The sequence below is a fragment of the Aquarana catesbeiana genome, linkage group LG04, assembly GCF_042186555.1.
Source record: "Aquarana catesbeiana isolate 2022-GZ linkage group LG04, ASM4218655v1, whole genome shotgun sequence".
NCBI lineage: Eukaryota > Metazoa > Chordata > Amphibia > Anura > Ranidae > Aquarana > Aquarana catesbeiana.
The window spans coordinates 373,367,514-373,381,216 of NC_133327.1; the positions used below are offsets into that span (position 1 = coordinate 373,367,514).

A 13,703-nucleotide genomic window follows, 5' to 3' on the forward strand; every position below is an offset into this window, starting at 1 on the left:
TAATTGCCCAAACAGGATACTACGTCATTTGCTTTGCTATGCTGTTTTCACCATTGCTATTGGTTTAGTCCAGTTTCAAAAGTTTTGGTTTAATTTCAAAAGATGGTGAAACCGTGTTCACTAAAATGTTTTTTTTTTTTTTGTGCTGTATTAGTTTATGCCTAAAACGTAATAAACAGCATCTTTAAAATTGATATAAAGTGAATGCATAAGCATTTTTTTAGTTTTGGACAAAGTTAAAAAGTTTTGCTGTCAGTGTCTCGTTGGAGAGATTTACCTTCACTTCATTTACTACAGATGCAATAGAATATTTCTTTGAAGTGAGGGGAAATTCCTTTTTAGACAGTTGTCACTGGAACAGGTGTCCCCATTGGAAGATTTCTCAGCACCTCTTGTTCTGGTGACAACTGTAAACATTTTGATTTCCCAGCACTTTTCATCTAAATGACAGTGGCCACTAAGACAAAAAGAGAAGATGAATCTCCCTAGTGGAGACACAGTAATGTAAAGTAATGACAGTAATGTAAACTGATGTAAGGTGATGTAATCATTCCCTACTCTCTGCTAAACTAAAAAAAAATGCTGTATATACACTTTAATTATTAAGGACAATGTACTGTCCACGCTTGCCATCTAAAAGATTGTCCATTTTGTCTACATTTCTACCTGCCATGGAACAAAACATAAAATCCTTTTATCTTGCTGGCTGGTTTGCAAGAAGATCTATTACTGAAAAGATACTGCAATCTATGTCAAAATAGTGGATCAGCTTTGAGTGTTATTAAAGTGGAGTTCTGCAGAAAAAAAAAAAAAATTAAAAGTAAGCAGCTACAAATACTGCAGCTGCTGACTTTTAAAATAAGGGCACTTACCTGTCCAGGGCGCCCGCGATGTCCTCACCCAACCTGTCCCTCTGCTCCCAAGTGGAGTTTCCAGCATCTTCAGTAAGGGAATCAGGAAGCGAAGCCTTGAGGCTTCACAGCTTGGTTCTCTATGGCAATGCGCGAGTTGCGCTGCGCATTCTGAATGGTTCGTGCTGTCTTCTGGGACCTGTGTGTCTCCCAGAAGACAGCAGGGGGGACGGAAGAGGGGCCGGACATGGCGTAGATCGTCGCAAGTATCTGCCCCCCCCCCCCCGAAAGGTGCCAAATGTGAGGAGGAGAGGAACTGGATAAGCGGAAGTTCCATTTTTGGGTGGAACTCTGCTTTAAACAACCATGGTATAAAGTACTGACTGATGGAAAAACTTTTTTTTTTTTTTTGTTGAGAGGGATTATAACAGTTACCAGTTTCTATTGCTGTCTGTGCCCCCCGTTAGGGAGATTCACCCTCTCTATTTGCCTGGTGACCATTATTACTGAAGAAAAACCTACATTTTTGATTACCCCCAGAACAGAAATAGAGGACAAATTTTCCAATGGGGACACCTTTTCTGGTGACTACCAGGGATTTCCTCACTTTGGAGACATTTCCTCTCACATTCTGTTTGGCTTTGGGACAGGAAGTGAAGGGAAATCTCCCCAAGGGGACACAGATGACAAAAAAAACTTGACAGGGTTCAAAATACAAAAAAGTTTGCACCTGACAAAAGGGGATACAGCATGAGAAATGTTTGCTTGTGTGTTTTTTAGACAAAAGTAAGATTTTAGTTAAACTGGGCAACAGATTATGAACAGTTCTAAAACAAGCGCTCTAACGTTTGTTATTTTGCAAAACATCGAATTACCAGACTGTGCAAAGCAAGGTTAAAGGGATTGTTTTTAAAAGCAAAGTTGCTGTTTATTAAGAAACTTACTCTTCAGCTTGAATGGAATCCACTGGCGCCACATAGTTACTTGGGATATAACCTGTTCCACCAGTTGTCAAAGACCGAGCTTCCCACCAATCACCTTCACTGTAGAAAGAAACAAAACAAGAATGAAACACACTAAGGCCTGTTTCACACCTAAGCAGGTTGCAGTTGGCAAATTCCAGGTGCATTTTGCATTTTCTATGCACATTTTTGATCCATTGAAGTCTTTGAAACCAAAAACCAGAAAAAAAATCCCTGGCCCTTTCCATAAAATGCACAGATGTGAATGTGACCCATAGGAAACCATGTTAAATGGACTGTAGTGTGTTTCTGCAAAACTGAAAATGCTCTACAAAATGCATAGGTGTTAACCAGGCCTGAATGGCAATCTTTTTTCTGTCCATTTGAACACTGAACCACATAGATTATCGATCTCTGTGATGACCTTATCTAACATTCCCCTGATCTCACATAAGAAACCTGCAGTTTTTGTTCGCTGTTTCCAAATCAGCCCATGGGCTACCTGTAACATTGACCTAACGTGTTACTAAACCCACAACAGTAAAATCAGTCTGTACATGCAGTAAAGCATGCTTGTTATACTCACTGTAGAACCTAAGACTTCTGCATTGTGTAAAATGGCTGTTTAAACCTGTCTATTCTGATCCTCCCCTTCTTCCACAGTCCCCAGTCTATCTTCTGATAGAACAGAGCCTTGGGGACAAGCTGCACATGCTCAGTTTGCTGTGTATTGCTAGAGAGTTTTTTTGGGGGGGAGGGTGCATGTGATCAGCACAAGGCCAATCAGCACTGTCCAAACAGAGGGGCAGGGGCCCTGCAGTCTCATGGGACAGTCGGAACAGAATGAAAACTCCTCCTACAAACTTTAACCAGACACTAATAGAAGTCATAAGACTGCTATATACTGCTGATGAGAAAAGGTATTTAGCTATTTATATTTACTAAAATAATTGCATTTCCATGTTCTGTGTACTGTGGGAGACCAGATATAGTGCATGCAGGGTCCTGGGTTTAGTAACACTTTAAGTCCACTATCTGTCAGCTTCTAGAGAGCCCATTCTGGCAGAAGCTACAGGAGCCATAAACAATTACTAAGAAATTATATCCCATACACTCTGTATCCAAATATGGTATACAAAGATACAACAATATAGTGTTAAAATGACTCAAATTGTTCTCAGGTTGAGGTGGGAATGTGTATATATGTATTCCAGATTTAGGTAAACCCAATTTAAAGCCCAACTCTGGGAATTACACACATTTACCTATGAAGTGCCCCCTACCTCACATTGTAAGGGTTAAATGCTTGTTAACTCTTAGGGGTAGAGAAATCATTAATACTTTCTTACTATAGATGGAGGGAGCCTATTTGAGTGAGGAATAAGATACCTATTACACCTTATCTCTGCCAAGATTATCTCTGGCTTCAATACTGTCATGTAAGCATAAAGACTGGAACATCCAGTGAAGTCAAAGCTCCTGATCTGCATACTTGTTGCACATCAGTTCCTCAAAAAAGATTGATGCCACTGGATCAGCGTGACATCCAAGTAACCACTAGCATTTTTTTTAAGGAGAGGACAGCAATTGTAGGGTCCATATTCTCTCATTACAGTAACCATAGCTCCCAACTGTCCCTGATTTCGGGGACTGTACCTGATTTGGAACAAATTCCCTCTGTCCCTCTTTCCTCCTCATTTGTCCCTCATTTTGGTCTGATCTATATAGTAGTTGCGTATAAAATGTGCTATTTATCTTTCAAAAAGTGTTAAACCTTTCTTCCAAATTCTAAATTTCTGCATTTGTGGGTTTACCAATATTTTTTTTGTTTAATTCTCCTTTAAGGGGGCGTGGTGGGGATTGTCTCATGCCTACATACTTTTGTTAATGGGTGTCCCTCGTTCATATCTCCTCAAAAAGTTGGGGGGTTTGCGGTAACATTAAGTAAAATTATATGACAGCCATGAAAGCACAGCTAGATCATAAAGCTTCTCAGTGGTTGTAAATCCTTACATATACCCAATGAAATGATACCAAGAGATTAAACAAATCATCCTAAATAAGTTGTATTTGTTGATCTGCAGTCTTCTCTTCTCTATATCCATTCAAAGTCCAGAATTTTTTTACAGCTTGTCTGAGATTCCACAAAGCAGGGGATGGGGAGCTGAAGTTACTCTGCAGAGCTCAGAGAAAGCTTATTGGAGAGAAGGGACACCCCCCGCACACAGGAACAGAGCTGAGGCTGTCAATCACAGGCTGTGTGCTGTGGCTCCCTCAGCCCTTTACCTCTTGGGGTCAGGAAAACTTGTCAGAAGTGACTCATGCAGATAGCAGAAGAACAAGGCAGCAGACAGAAATGACATACGGGGGCTGATTTACTGAGACAGACAGAGTGCAAATTCTGGTGCAGCTCTGCATAGAAATCAATCAGCTTCTATTTTTTTTTTTTGTCATGGCTTAAAAGAGAAGTATGAGATTTTTTTTATCCCATAATCATATTCATCGGATGCTGCATCTGTCCCCCGCCGCCTCTTCACTGAGAACTGAGCCACCAAACACCGCCGATGGCTCAGTTCTCTCACCTCCCCGAGCAGAGAGCTGCTGCTTGTCAGTCAGCAGCTCTCATACTCTGCTCCTCCTCGCTCATTGGAGCACTGAGCTGTGGAGGGGCGGGGAGAGGCCGTCTTAGCCTCTCAGCGGCTCACTGAGAGGCTGAGACGGCCATCAGTCCAGGCACCTGGCGGATCCAGACTTCCAGATCCAGAAGTCGGGATGACGCGGTGCCTGGACTGATATTGATGATGTCAGCAGAGAGCGGACTTCAGACATGAGTCACAGGAGTGCTAAACGAATTGCACTTCTGTGACCCTTAGGAGAAGCCCAGTCAAATGAGCTCAGGCCGGACTTCTCCTTTAATTGAACAAGCTGAAGTCAGAAGCTACTATGCACAGCTGCACCAGATTGTGTACTCTCCAGTTTTAGTAAATCAACCCCACAGTGCTCTGGATTCAGACAAGTACACACTATAGTGGGATATGCTTTGTCAGGGGACATATTTCATATCAGGGGTTTACAACCACTTCAAGGTAAAGACATGGTTTACCAATTCATGAAAGACAGTTAGGGATTGAAATATGTTTGAATCCACTTCCTTTTTCAAGCTTTTATTATTGCAATAACTATTTAAAGTATTTTTTTTTATGAAGGACTAAATCTCAGAATCATCCAAGATTCGCCATACAATTAATGGCAAATCATTTAACGAACAATCACTATTCACCAAAATATAAACCAGTCTGAAAAAGATTCACCAACATTCATCAGTATCAGAATCTAAGAATATTTCATTGGGAAATGCTGCTATGTGTAATAGGAATATGGATTGGGTTTGTAACGTGCCATCCTGCTTAGGGAGAAAATAAAATTTCTATCTGACTTCTTATGGAGAAGTCAAAATTAATGCAAGTCAGTCTGATCATGTTTTTATCTTTTAGCTGCAGAATACAGCAAAGTAGAGCAAGATAAAATGATTTTGACATTGTTAAATAAAGCCCGAAATCTGGCAGTTTGCTTTCACTGCAGAGAATTACCTTTGGACAAGGTACATTTTAATGAACCTAAGCCAAGTATTGTATTTAATACTGGAAGAGTATTCCAGCTGCAAAGACTTTTCATGTGTGTCCAGGAAGATGTCATTTGAAAGACCTGCAGCCACTGGTCTGGAGCAGCAATCAGCAGTCTCTTGGAGGAAGTAAAATCACAGAGCATTGTGTTCCCTTATGAAAAGATGTCACCCTAAATCATGAAATAATGAAAGCAGCTGCTTGGATCGCAGATCTTGAAATGAGCAAGTATTATTTTTCAAGACAGACTCGTAAATCTGCTGGTGCTTGAGCAACAACTGCATTTTGAGATTTTCTATACATTTCCTATACATGGTGCTGAGTGACTGGAATACACATAGAGAATGATTTACTAAAGGCAAATTTACTGTGCACAGTTGTGCTAGATCTGAGGGGAAGCATGAGGGGAAGCTCTGCCGATTTCTATTATGAAATCATGTGCAAGCAAAAATGCTGTTTTTTTTTTTCCTTGCATGTTCCCCTCAGCTCTAGAGAAACTGCACTTGCAGTGCACAGACTATTTGCCTTTAGAAAATCAATCAACCCTATAATCATACATGACCTCTCCATAGAAATGAAATGACAGGCTGCAAAGTTTGCAGTAGTGGCTGTGCAGCTTTTTGTGTGTGGCACAGCACAGATCTGGCAGGAGCATACAGAGGTGAGTATAAGATTTCCAGGGAGGGGGAATTCCAGGAGAAGAGGGGAAGATAAAGGACAACAACAAGAAATAGATACCCTTTAACAATGGATTCCAGCTAAATACAAAGCTGAAATATATATCTTTAAAGTGTAATGCCTACCCCTATCACACAGCACAACCAGGTCCTGCACCTTCTTGCAGACTACAATAAGGTAAGCAGTACAGCCTGGTCTAGGACCCACCCCAACTTGTGATTTGACAATAAAGGAACAGCAACATGGAACATCACTGTTTGTCTGGTTGCACTATGCAAAGCAATAAGTATCTTCAAATGTATGCTAACTAAACTCTCTTTTTTGGCCATACATCTCCTCTGGATCACAGGAGTGCAGTTCATTCTGCACTCTTGTGACCCATTTTCAGCTGACAGAGGGCTGAAGCTCACTGTCGGCTGGCATCACTCAGCTGGTCCAGGCTTGGGAAAGATCCTGACCATATGGTCTCATGCACACTTGCTGTTTAGCCCCGGTACATTAGATCCCAGCATTTTTGGTGTGGGCGCAAGGCACAAGATAGAAGGTGCATCAAATTGTACTTATGTTTAGGGCAGAATGCCTGCAGACTGCTTGTTCATCCTGGGGAGCATACTGTCCTAAACGATAGAACCACTCAGTTTAATAGGCCAGTGTTTTCCAGTCAAAGCACCTTTTAAAATTAAGGACAATCTCGAGACGCCCTCCAAAATTATGGACAGTCTTGAGGCACCCCATTATAAAATGTAAAAGCTATTCTGATAGTTTTTACATAATGCAGCAACATCAATACACGTAGGACACCCAACATTAGAGGTGATTTGTTCTTCCAAGCAAATACACTTTTGCAAACTGGTACTGACTAGTATTACAATGTTTCTCCCTCAGTTTTGAAACCCCAAAGCTAATGAGACCCCAAAGCTGATGGAGAGTGGCAAGGGAGGGTCAAACAATGATGATTTGCAGGCAGCTGACATGCTCATTATCAACTGACGATGTAATTGGTCATTAGGAGGTTGGAAGCTCTAGAAAGTTGTAATGGTGTACAATGAAAACCTGTGGCTTTGTGTAACTAAATGGCAGGTTTCATCCACCCACTAGCCTGTATACAATCTTGGGGCAATTTTTAGGCATATTACCAAGGCACCCTTGAAGAAACCTGAAGGCACCCCAGGGTGCCTGTGCACCTTAGTTGAAAAAGGCTGTTATAGGCTGCCAGAAGTGGGGCAGTGCAACTGTGCTTTTCACCCACATCACCGCATGATGCCTAAACTGTATTAAATATACTGTATTTGTATCCACCAGCCTAACAACATAAGAAAAATCCTGGCACATGCAGACACTACAGATATTCATCACACTGGAAAGCTTGTTAAAGTTTAATTCTAGGCAGATATAAAGACACAAATGAATGCAGCTCTATATTCATTAATATATCATGAAATGTATTTTTAATGCAAGCAGTGTATCTAAATTTAACTTGGTATCTATCTCTTGCAATCCCCTGCACAGCAGAGCTTAGAATGGGAGAGACAGAAACAATATAGGAGCCAATCAGATGTGCTGTAGTGCTCATGTGCTAACAAAATACGTGTTAATAGGAGGGGAGAGAATTACTGATCAGTGTGCTGTTCTTTCATTCACTGTCCAGTCATCGGTAGGGGTAACAAGACCTGTGTTACCCAATTCTAGCAAAAATAAATCAGGTTTCCTGCCCTGTGCTGTGTGGTAGGGCTGCATAAATCCTAGGACTAATTAGAGAGAAATACAAATTCTTTAACAAGTAAATGAAGTTCCATATACAGTGTCTCACAAAAGTGAGTACACCCCTCACATTTTTGTAAATATTTTATTATATCTTTTTATGTGACAACATTGAAGAAATTACACTTTGCTACAATGTAAAGTAGTGAGTGTACAGCTTGTATAACAATGTACATTTGCTGTCCCCTCAAAAATAGCTCACAGCCATTAATGTCTAAACCTCTGGCAACAAAAGTGAGTACACCCCTAAGTGAAAATATCCAAACTGGGCACAAAGTGTCAATATTTTGTGTGGCCACCATTATTTTCCAGCACTGCCTTAACCCTCTTAGGGACCCCCAAAACATCCTCCCCATGTTCAGGGTATGTGGCCTGGTACCGTTCAGGGGGGGCTCTCTCTCGTCCCCCCACCTCGACTAAAATGGGTGACCCCGCCCCCTCTGACACCACGTAACGTCAGAGGAAGGCGGGGTTGCCTGTTTATGTCACCGAGTGGCCCCGCCCTCAGCTATATAATAGCTGTCACAGAGAAGAAGCGTCACTCGGCAGGAGCCTCCCATGGAGGCGGAGCTGTTGTGGCTTTTTTTTTTCAGCTTGTCGGGCGGCGTGAGATGGATCTACATCACGGTACATTTTTATTTTTTTATCTTTTAAAGTGGAGTTCCACCCACTTTTACAACTCTTCAGCATCCCTCACTAAACTGTGCACGGTAAACAAATTGGATATTTTAAAAAAAATTTTCTCAGCACCTACTGTATATCTGCTGTATTAATTTTTCACTTCCTCCTCCCTGGCCGCAGCCCATCGCATCATTTCCTGTTTGCAATCCCTTCTGGGAAGGGGCGGCAACTTCTCTGAAACTGCCGTTGCTATGGAAACCTGACCTGAAACCTATTACACTGCTTGTGCTGCACTGAGCATGTGCGAGATCTGCAAGGATGACATCCAGGAAGAAATACAGTCTGGCTTCAGATGCCCACACTTAAGATGGCCACGGCCTGCTGTAAGTTTATAAAATAACAAACTACTGCTATAAACTAACAAAACACACCTTAATTTACAGACTAACTTTACTAGAATACATTAAGCTTGTGTATTATAGGGGTATTTTTATTTAAAAAGTATAATTTCGGCCGGAACACCACTTTAATGAAGAACTTGTCCCAAAGTGTCTCCTGTCTTTTTTACTATTTTTGACACTTTTTTTGTGAAATGGTAGGGGTACAATGTACCCGTTACCAATTCACATGGGGGGGAGGCCGGGATCTGGGGGTCACCCTTGTTAAAGGGAGCTTCCAGATAAGCCCCCCGCCCGCAGACCCCCACAATCACCGGGCAAGGGTTGTGGTGATGAGACCCTTGTTCCCATCAACATGGGGACAAGGTGCTTTGGGGGTGACTCCAAAGCATACCCCCCATGTTGAGGGCATGTGGCCTAGTACGGTTCAGGAGGGGGGGCACGCTCTCGTCCTTCCATCTTCTCCTATGGCCTGCCAGGTTGCGTGCTCGGATAAGGGTCTGCTATGGATTTTGGGGGGGACCCCTACTCCATTTTTTTAAAATTTGGCGCAGGGTTCCCCTTAATATCCATACTAGTGGTGCGCATCTTCACTGGCCTCGCGATTCGATACAATTATCCTGTCCACGATTCGATTCGGCAATGCATCACGATGCATCATGATTTCATCCACAAAATTATTGCAGTCTGAAGAACTCAATTTTTTAAATTTTATCTGTTGTTTAAAAAAAAGGCACTCACTGCATGTAGCAAAGTGTAAACACAGCAGACAACTTAAAGAGGAGCTCCAGACTGCCCCCAAATGACTACAGGAGATGTTTAGAGACTGAAGACCTACTACAGGAGATGGTCAGAGACTGCAGACCTACTACAGGAGATGGTCAGAGATTTCAGACATGATACAGGAGATGGTCAGAGACTGCAGACCTACTACAGGAGATGGTCAGAGACTGCAGACCTACTACAGGAGATGGTCAGAGACTGCAGATCTACTACAGGAGATGGTCAGAGACTGCAGACATACTACAGGAGATGGTCAGGGATTTCAGACATGATACAGGAGATGGTCAGAGACTGCAGACCTACTACAGGAGATGGTCAGAGACTGCAGACCTACTACAGGAGATGGTCAGAGACTCCAGACATACTACAGGAGATGGTCAGAGACTGCAGACATGATACAAGAGAGGGTCAGAGATTGCGGACATGATACAAGAGAGGGTCAGAGACTGCGGACATGATATAAGAGAGGGTCAGGGACTGCAGGCATGATACAAGAGATGGACAGAGACTCCGGACATGATACAAGAGAGGGTCCGAAACTGCAAACATGATACAAGAGAGGATCAGAGACTGCAGGCATGATACAAGAGAGGGTCAGAGACTGCGGACATGATACAAGAGGTTGACAGAGACTGCGGACATGATACAAGAGACCGTCAGAGACTGCGGACATGATACAAGAGATGGACAGAGACTGCGGACATAATACAAGAGAGGGTCAGGGACTGCGGACATGATACAAGAGATGGACAGAGACTGCGGACATGATACAAGAGAGGGTCAAAGACTGCGGATATGATACAAGAGATGGACAGAGACTGCGGACATGATATGATTATGTCCCCATAACGTCCCCCAAATGACAATGTATGCCATTTCATGAATTATGGTTTATGCATGTCTTATTGATTGATTCACATCACAACTTCATTGTTACCTTTTTTTTTTTTTTTTATGATTTATGGTTTTTACTCATCACTGCCCCACACATGCAATGCATGGCTGCATGTGTGGGGTCAGTTATGAGCAAAACCATAAATCATACAAAAAAAGTATCAATGAAGTTGTGATGTGAATCAATCACTAAGACATGCATGAACCATAATTAATGAAAAATTTGCACATAATGGTGCATCAGTTATGTGTCTGACTTAAGTATCTGATGATGATGACAGTGGGCACTGGTTTCCCACTGCAGCCTGTGAGGAGGACAGGCGCAGCCATCCAGTATTCTTCTGGCTCGCTCGGGTCTCCCACTGCCCGCTTAGGTGTCCCGCAGCAGCCTATGTGACAGTGAGCCGAGGAGGACTCTCTGGAGACCGGGAGTCGGGGACACTCGCTCCACATGTCTCCTCTCCTGTAGCAGCCAGCTAAACACACGGCGACGCGGCTGGGGATGACGTCAGCGGGAGGCAGGAAATGAGGGCGCGACTAATGCCCACGACTCAGTTCGGCTTAGTGTGGAGAGGCAGGGCACAGAACCTTTTGGCTGCTTTCAGCTCCGTTCAGAAAGGCAGGGCACAGCGTGGCACGCAGATGACGTCACACCAAAATCGATTATGTCATTCGCAGCATCGATGCCAAATTGCGGACGGCCGAATTGCGATGCATTGATGCTGCAATTAAATTCAACGCCCCTAATCCATACCAGACCTGAAGGGCCTGGTATATATTTTGCGGAGACCCCCACGCAATTTTTTTTAAAAAATGTTGCCATTTTCTTCAATGAGTTTTATTTATATTGCAGAGACCCGACAATTCATTACAGCCGCAATCAGTTTTAAATGACTTTTTTTCCTTTAGAAATGTCATTTTTGCTGTGGTATTGTTCTAAACATGGGAAAACTGCGCCACTTTACAGGCCTACTATAGACACCCTCCAGGCACGATATTTAAAGGAATATTTCATTTTTATTCACTTTAAGCACTATTAAAATCACTGCTCCCGAAACAATGGCAGTTTTTAAAACTTTTTTTTGCATTGATACATGTCCCCTGGGGCAAGACCTGAGTCCCCAAACATTTTTTAAGGCAATAAATTGCATATAAGCCTTTAGAATGAACATTTTTGGTTTTTCTTGTTAATGTCTGTCCCATAGACTTAAACGGTGTTCCGCGGCTTTCGAATTTGCCGCGAACACCACATAATGTTCGCTGTTCGGCGAACACCCGATGTTCAAGTTGAACTTGCGTTCAACTCGAACATCGGGCTCATCTCTAATGCTCAGTAGGGTTTAGGTCTGGAGACATGTTTGGCCAGTCCATCACCTTTTTTTTAACAGTTACGTTTTTATTCATCTCCAAAGGAGAAATGTTTCAATACAAAGATAAAAAAAGACGTACATTCACAAATATATATAAATAGATGTACATATATCTATACATAGAGATATAAAAGAGCACAATAAGAGAGGGTTACATAAGAGAGGCAAAGACAAACCATTTCCAGAAGGAAGGTGACAATCTAGGTTAAATAATCTCAAGCATTATATCAAAAAGCAAGGCACATCAGTTCAGATCTTAGTTATAAGTATTCATATTATATATGTTCAGCGAGTTCTCCTGGGGGGATCCGCATCAGTGGCCATTTACTTAGAAACCCATGGACCCCAAATTTTTTCAAACTTTTGGGGACACTTCCGGCTCATAAATGTGAGCTTATATAGGGGGAGGGTCTTATCAATGAGTGTTCTCCACTGTCCCACTTTTGGGGGATCTGTCTGTTTCCATTTAAATAGAATGGTTTTCCTTGCATAAAATAGAGCATAGAAAACGAATAGCCTCTTATGGGTGTTCGCGATGAGGGTGTCACAGATCCCCAGGAGAAGGACCCGGGGATCCAGTGTAAGTGTCAGGTTCCCAATTAAGTTGATGTACTGTACCACCTCCCCCCAGTACTGTTGAAGAAGGGGGCACGACCACACCACATGTAGGAAAGTACCTATGTCCGTATTGCATTTTGGGCACCTATCAGAGTGAGAGGGATATATTTTAGCAAGCCGTTGGGGTGTGTAGTATGCCTGGTGAAGAAATTTTAACTGGATGTACCTGTCCCTGGCGGATATCATCAAAGGAATATATTGTTGGACTCCTTCTTCCCAATCGTCATCCGTCAGGGAGGGCACAACCAGCTTCCATTTGTTAAATAGCCTAGTCCCCTGGTTATCAGTTCCCAGGGACACCCGGAGATACAAAGAGGAGAGGACACGGTCCACATGCCTGGAAATAAGGAAGCGCTCCACCATATGTGATTGTAGTTGAATTTCTGAAGGGAATTGAGCCTGAATTGCGTGTCTCAGTTGCAAATAGCGGAAGAACATTTTGGTAGGGAGTTGGAAGGTATTACGTAGTTCGTCAAATGTAAGAAGTTTACCCTCTGGCATTATATGCTGTAAGATTTTAATTTCATATTTAGTCCAGGCTGCTGGGTCTGGGATCCAGTCCATCACCTTTACCCTCAGCTTCATTAGCAAGACAGTGGTCATCTTGGAGGTGTGTTTGGGGTTGTTATCATGTTGGAATACTGCCCTGTGGCCCAGTCTCTGAAGGGAAGGGTTCAAGCTCAGCTTCAGTATGTCACAGTACATGTTGCTATTCATGGTTCCCTCAATGAACTGTAGCTCCCCAGTGCCGGCAGCACTCATACTCTCTTGCCTGGGAACCAATGAAAACCAATAGGAGTGTGGGGTCGGCTTCAAATACTCTTTTGACTGGCAACCAATAAAAATCAATAGGGTGATGGGGTTTGGTACTGCAGTCATGAAATATGACAGTGAATTTTTTGTGGGAGAGTGGTGCTAAAATGAGGGGTGCACTCAGTCCCATGTGAGCCTGTGTAAAGAAGGCCTTGCAGTCAACTTACTCTATAAGCATGCCTGACAACACATCCTAAAGTAAAATACTTTAGAAAGTAGTGACAGGTTTGCTCTAACTTAGATGTGAGATTACTTATCTTAGATTACCTAGATAAATTGGTTCCCTTAAATGAGGACACAAGTAATACCTTATTATACAGGAAACCGCTGA

At 42.6% G+C, this 13,703-nt stretch overlaps 1 protein-coding gene across 6 annotated transcripts in view; it reads right to left on the reverse strand.

The window, feature by feature from the left end:
* Positions 1 to 13,703, reverse strand: part of FYN (FYN proto-oncogene, Src family tyrosine kinase) — a 322,979-nt gene that overhangs the window by 36,031 nt on the left and 273,245 nt on the right. For all 6 annotated transcript variants that reach the window (XM_073627102.1, XM_073627103.1, XM_073627098.1 and 3 more), the window contains one exon: positions 1,796 to 1,894. In XM_073627102.1, coding sequence (XP_073483203.1) covers positions 1,796 to 1,894 — 99 coding nt within the window. The remainder of the gene's footprint in view (positions 1 to 1,795; positions 1,895 to 13,703) is intronic.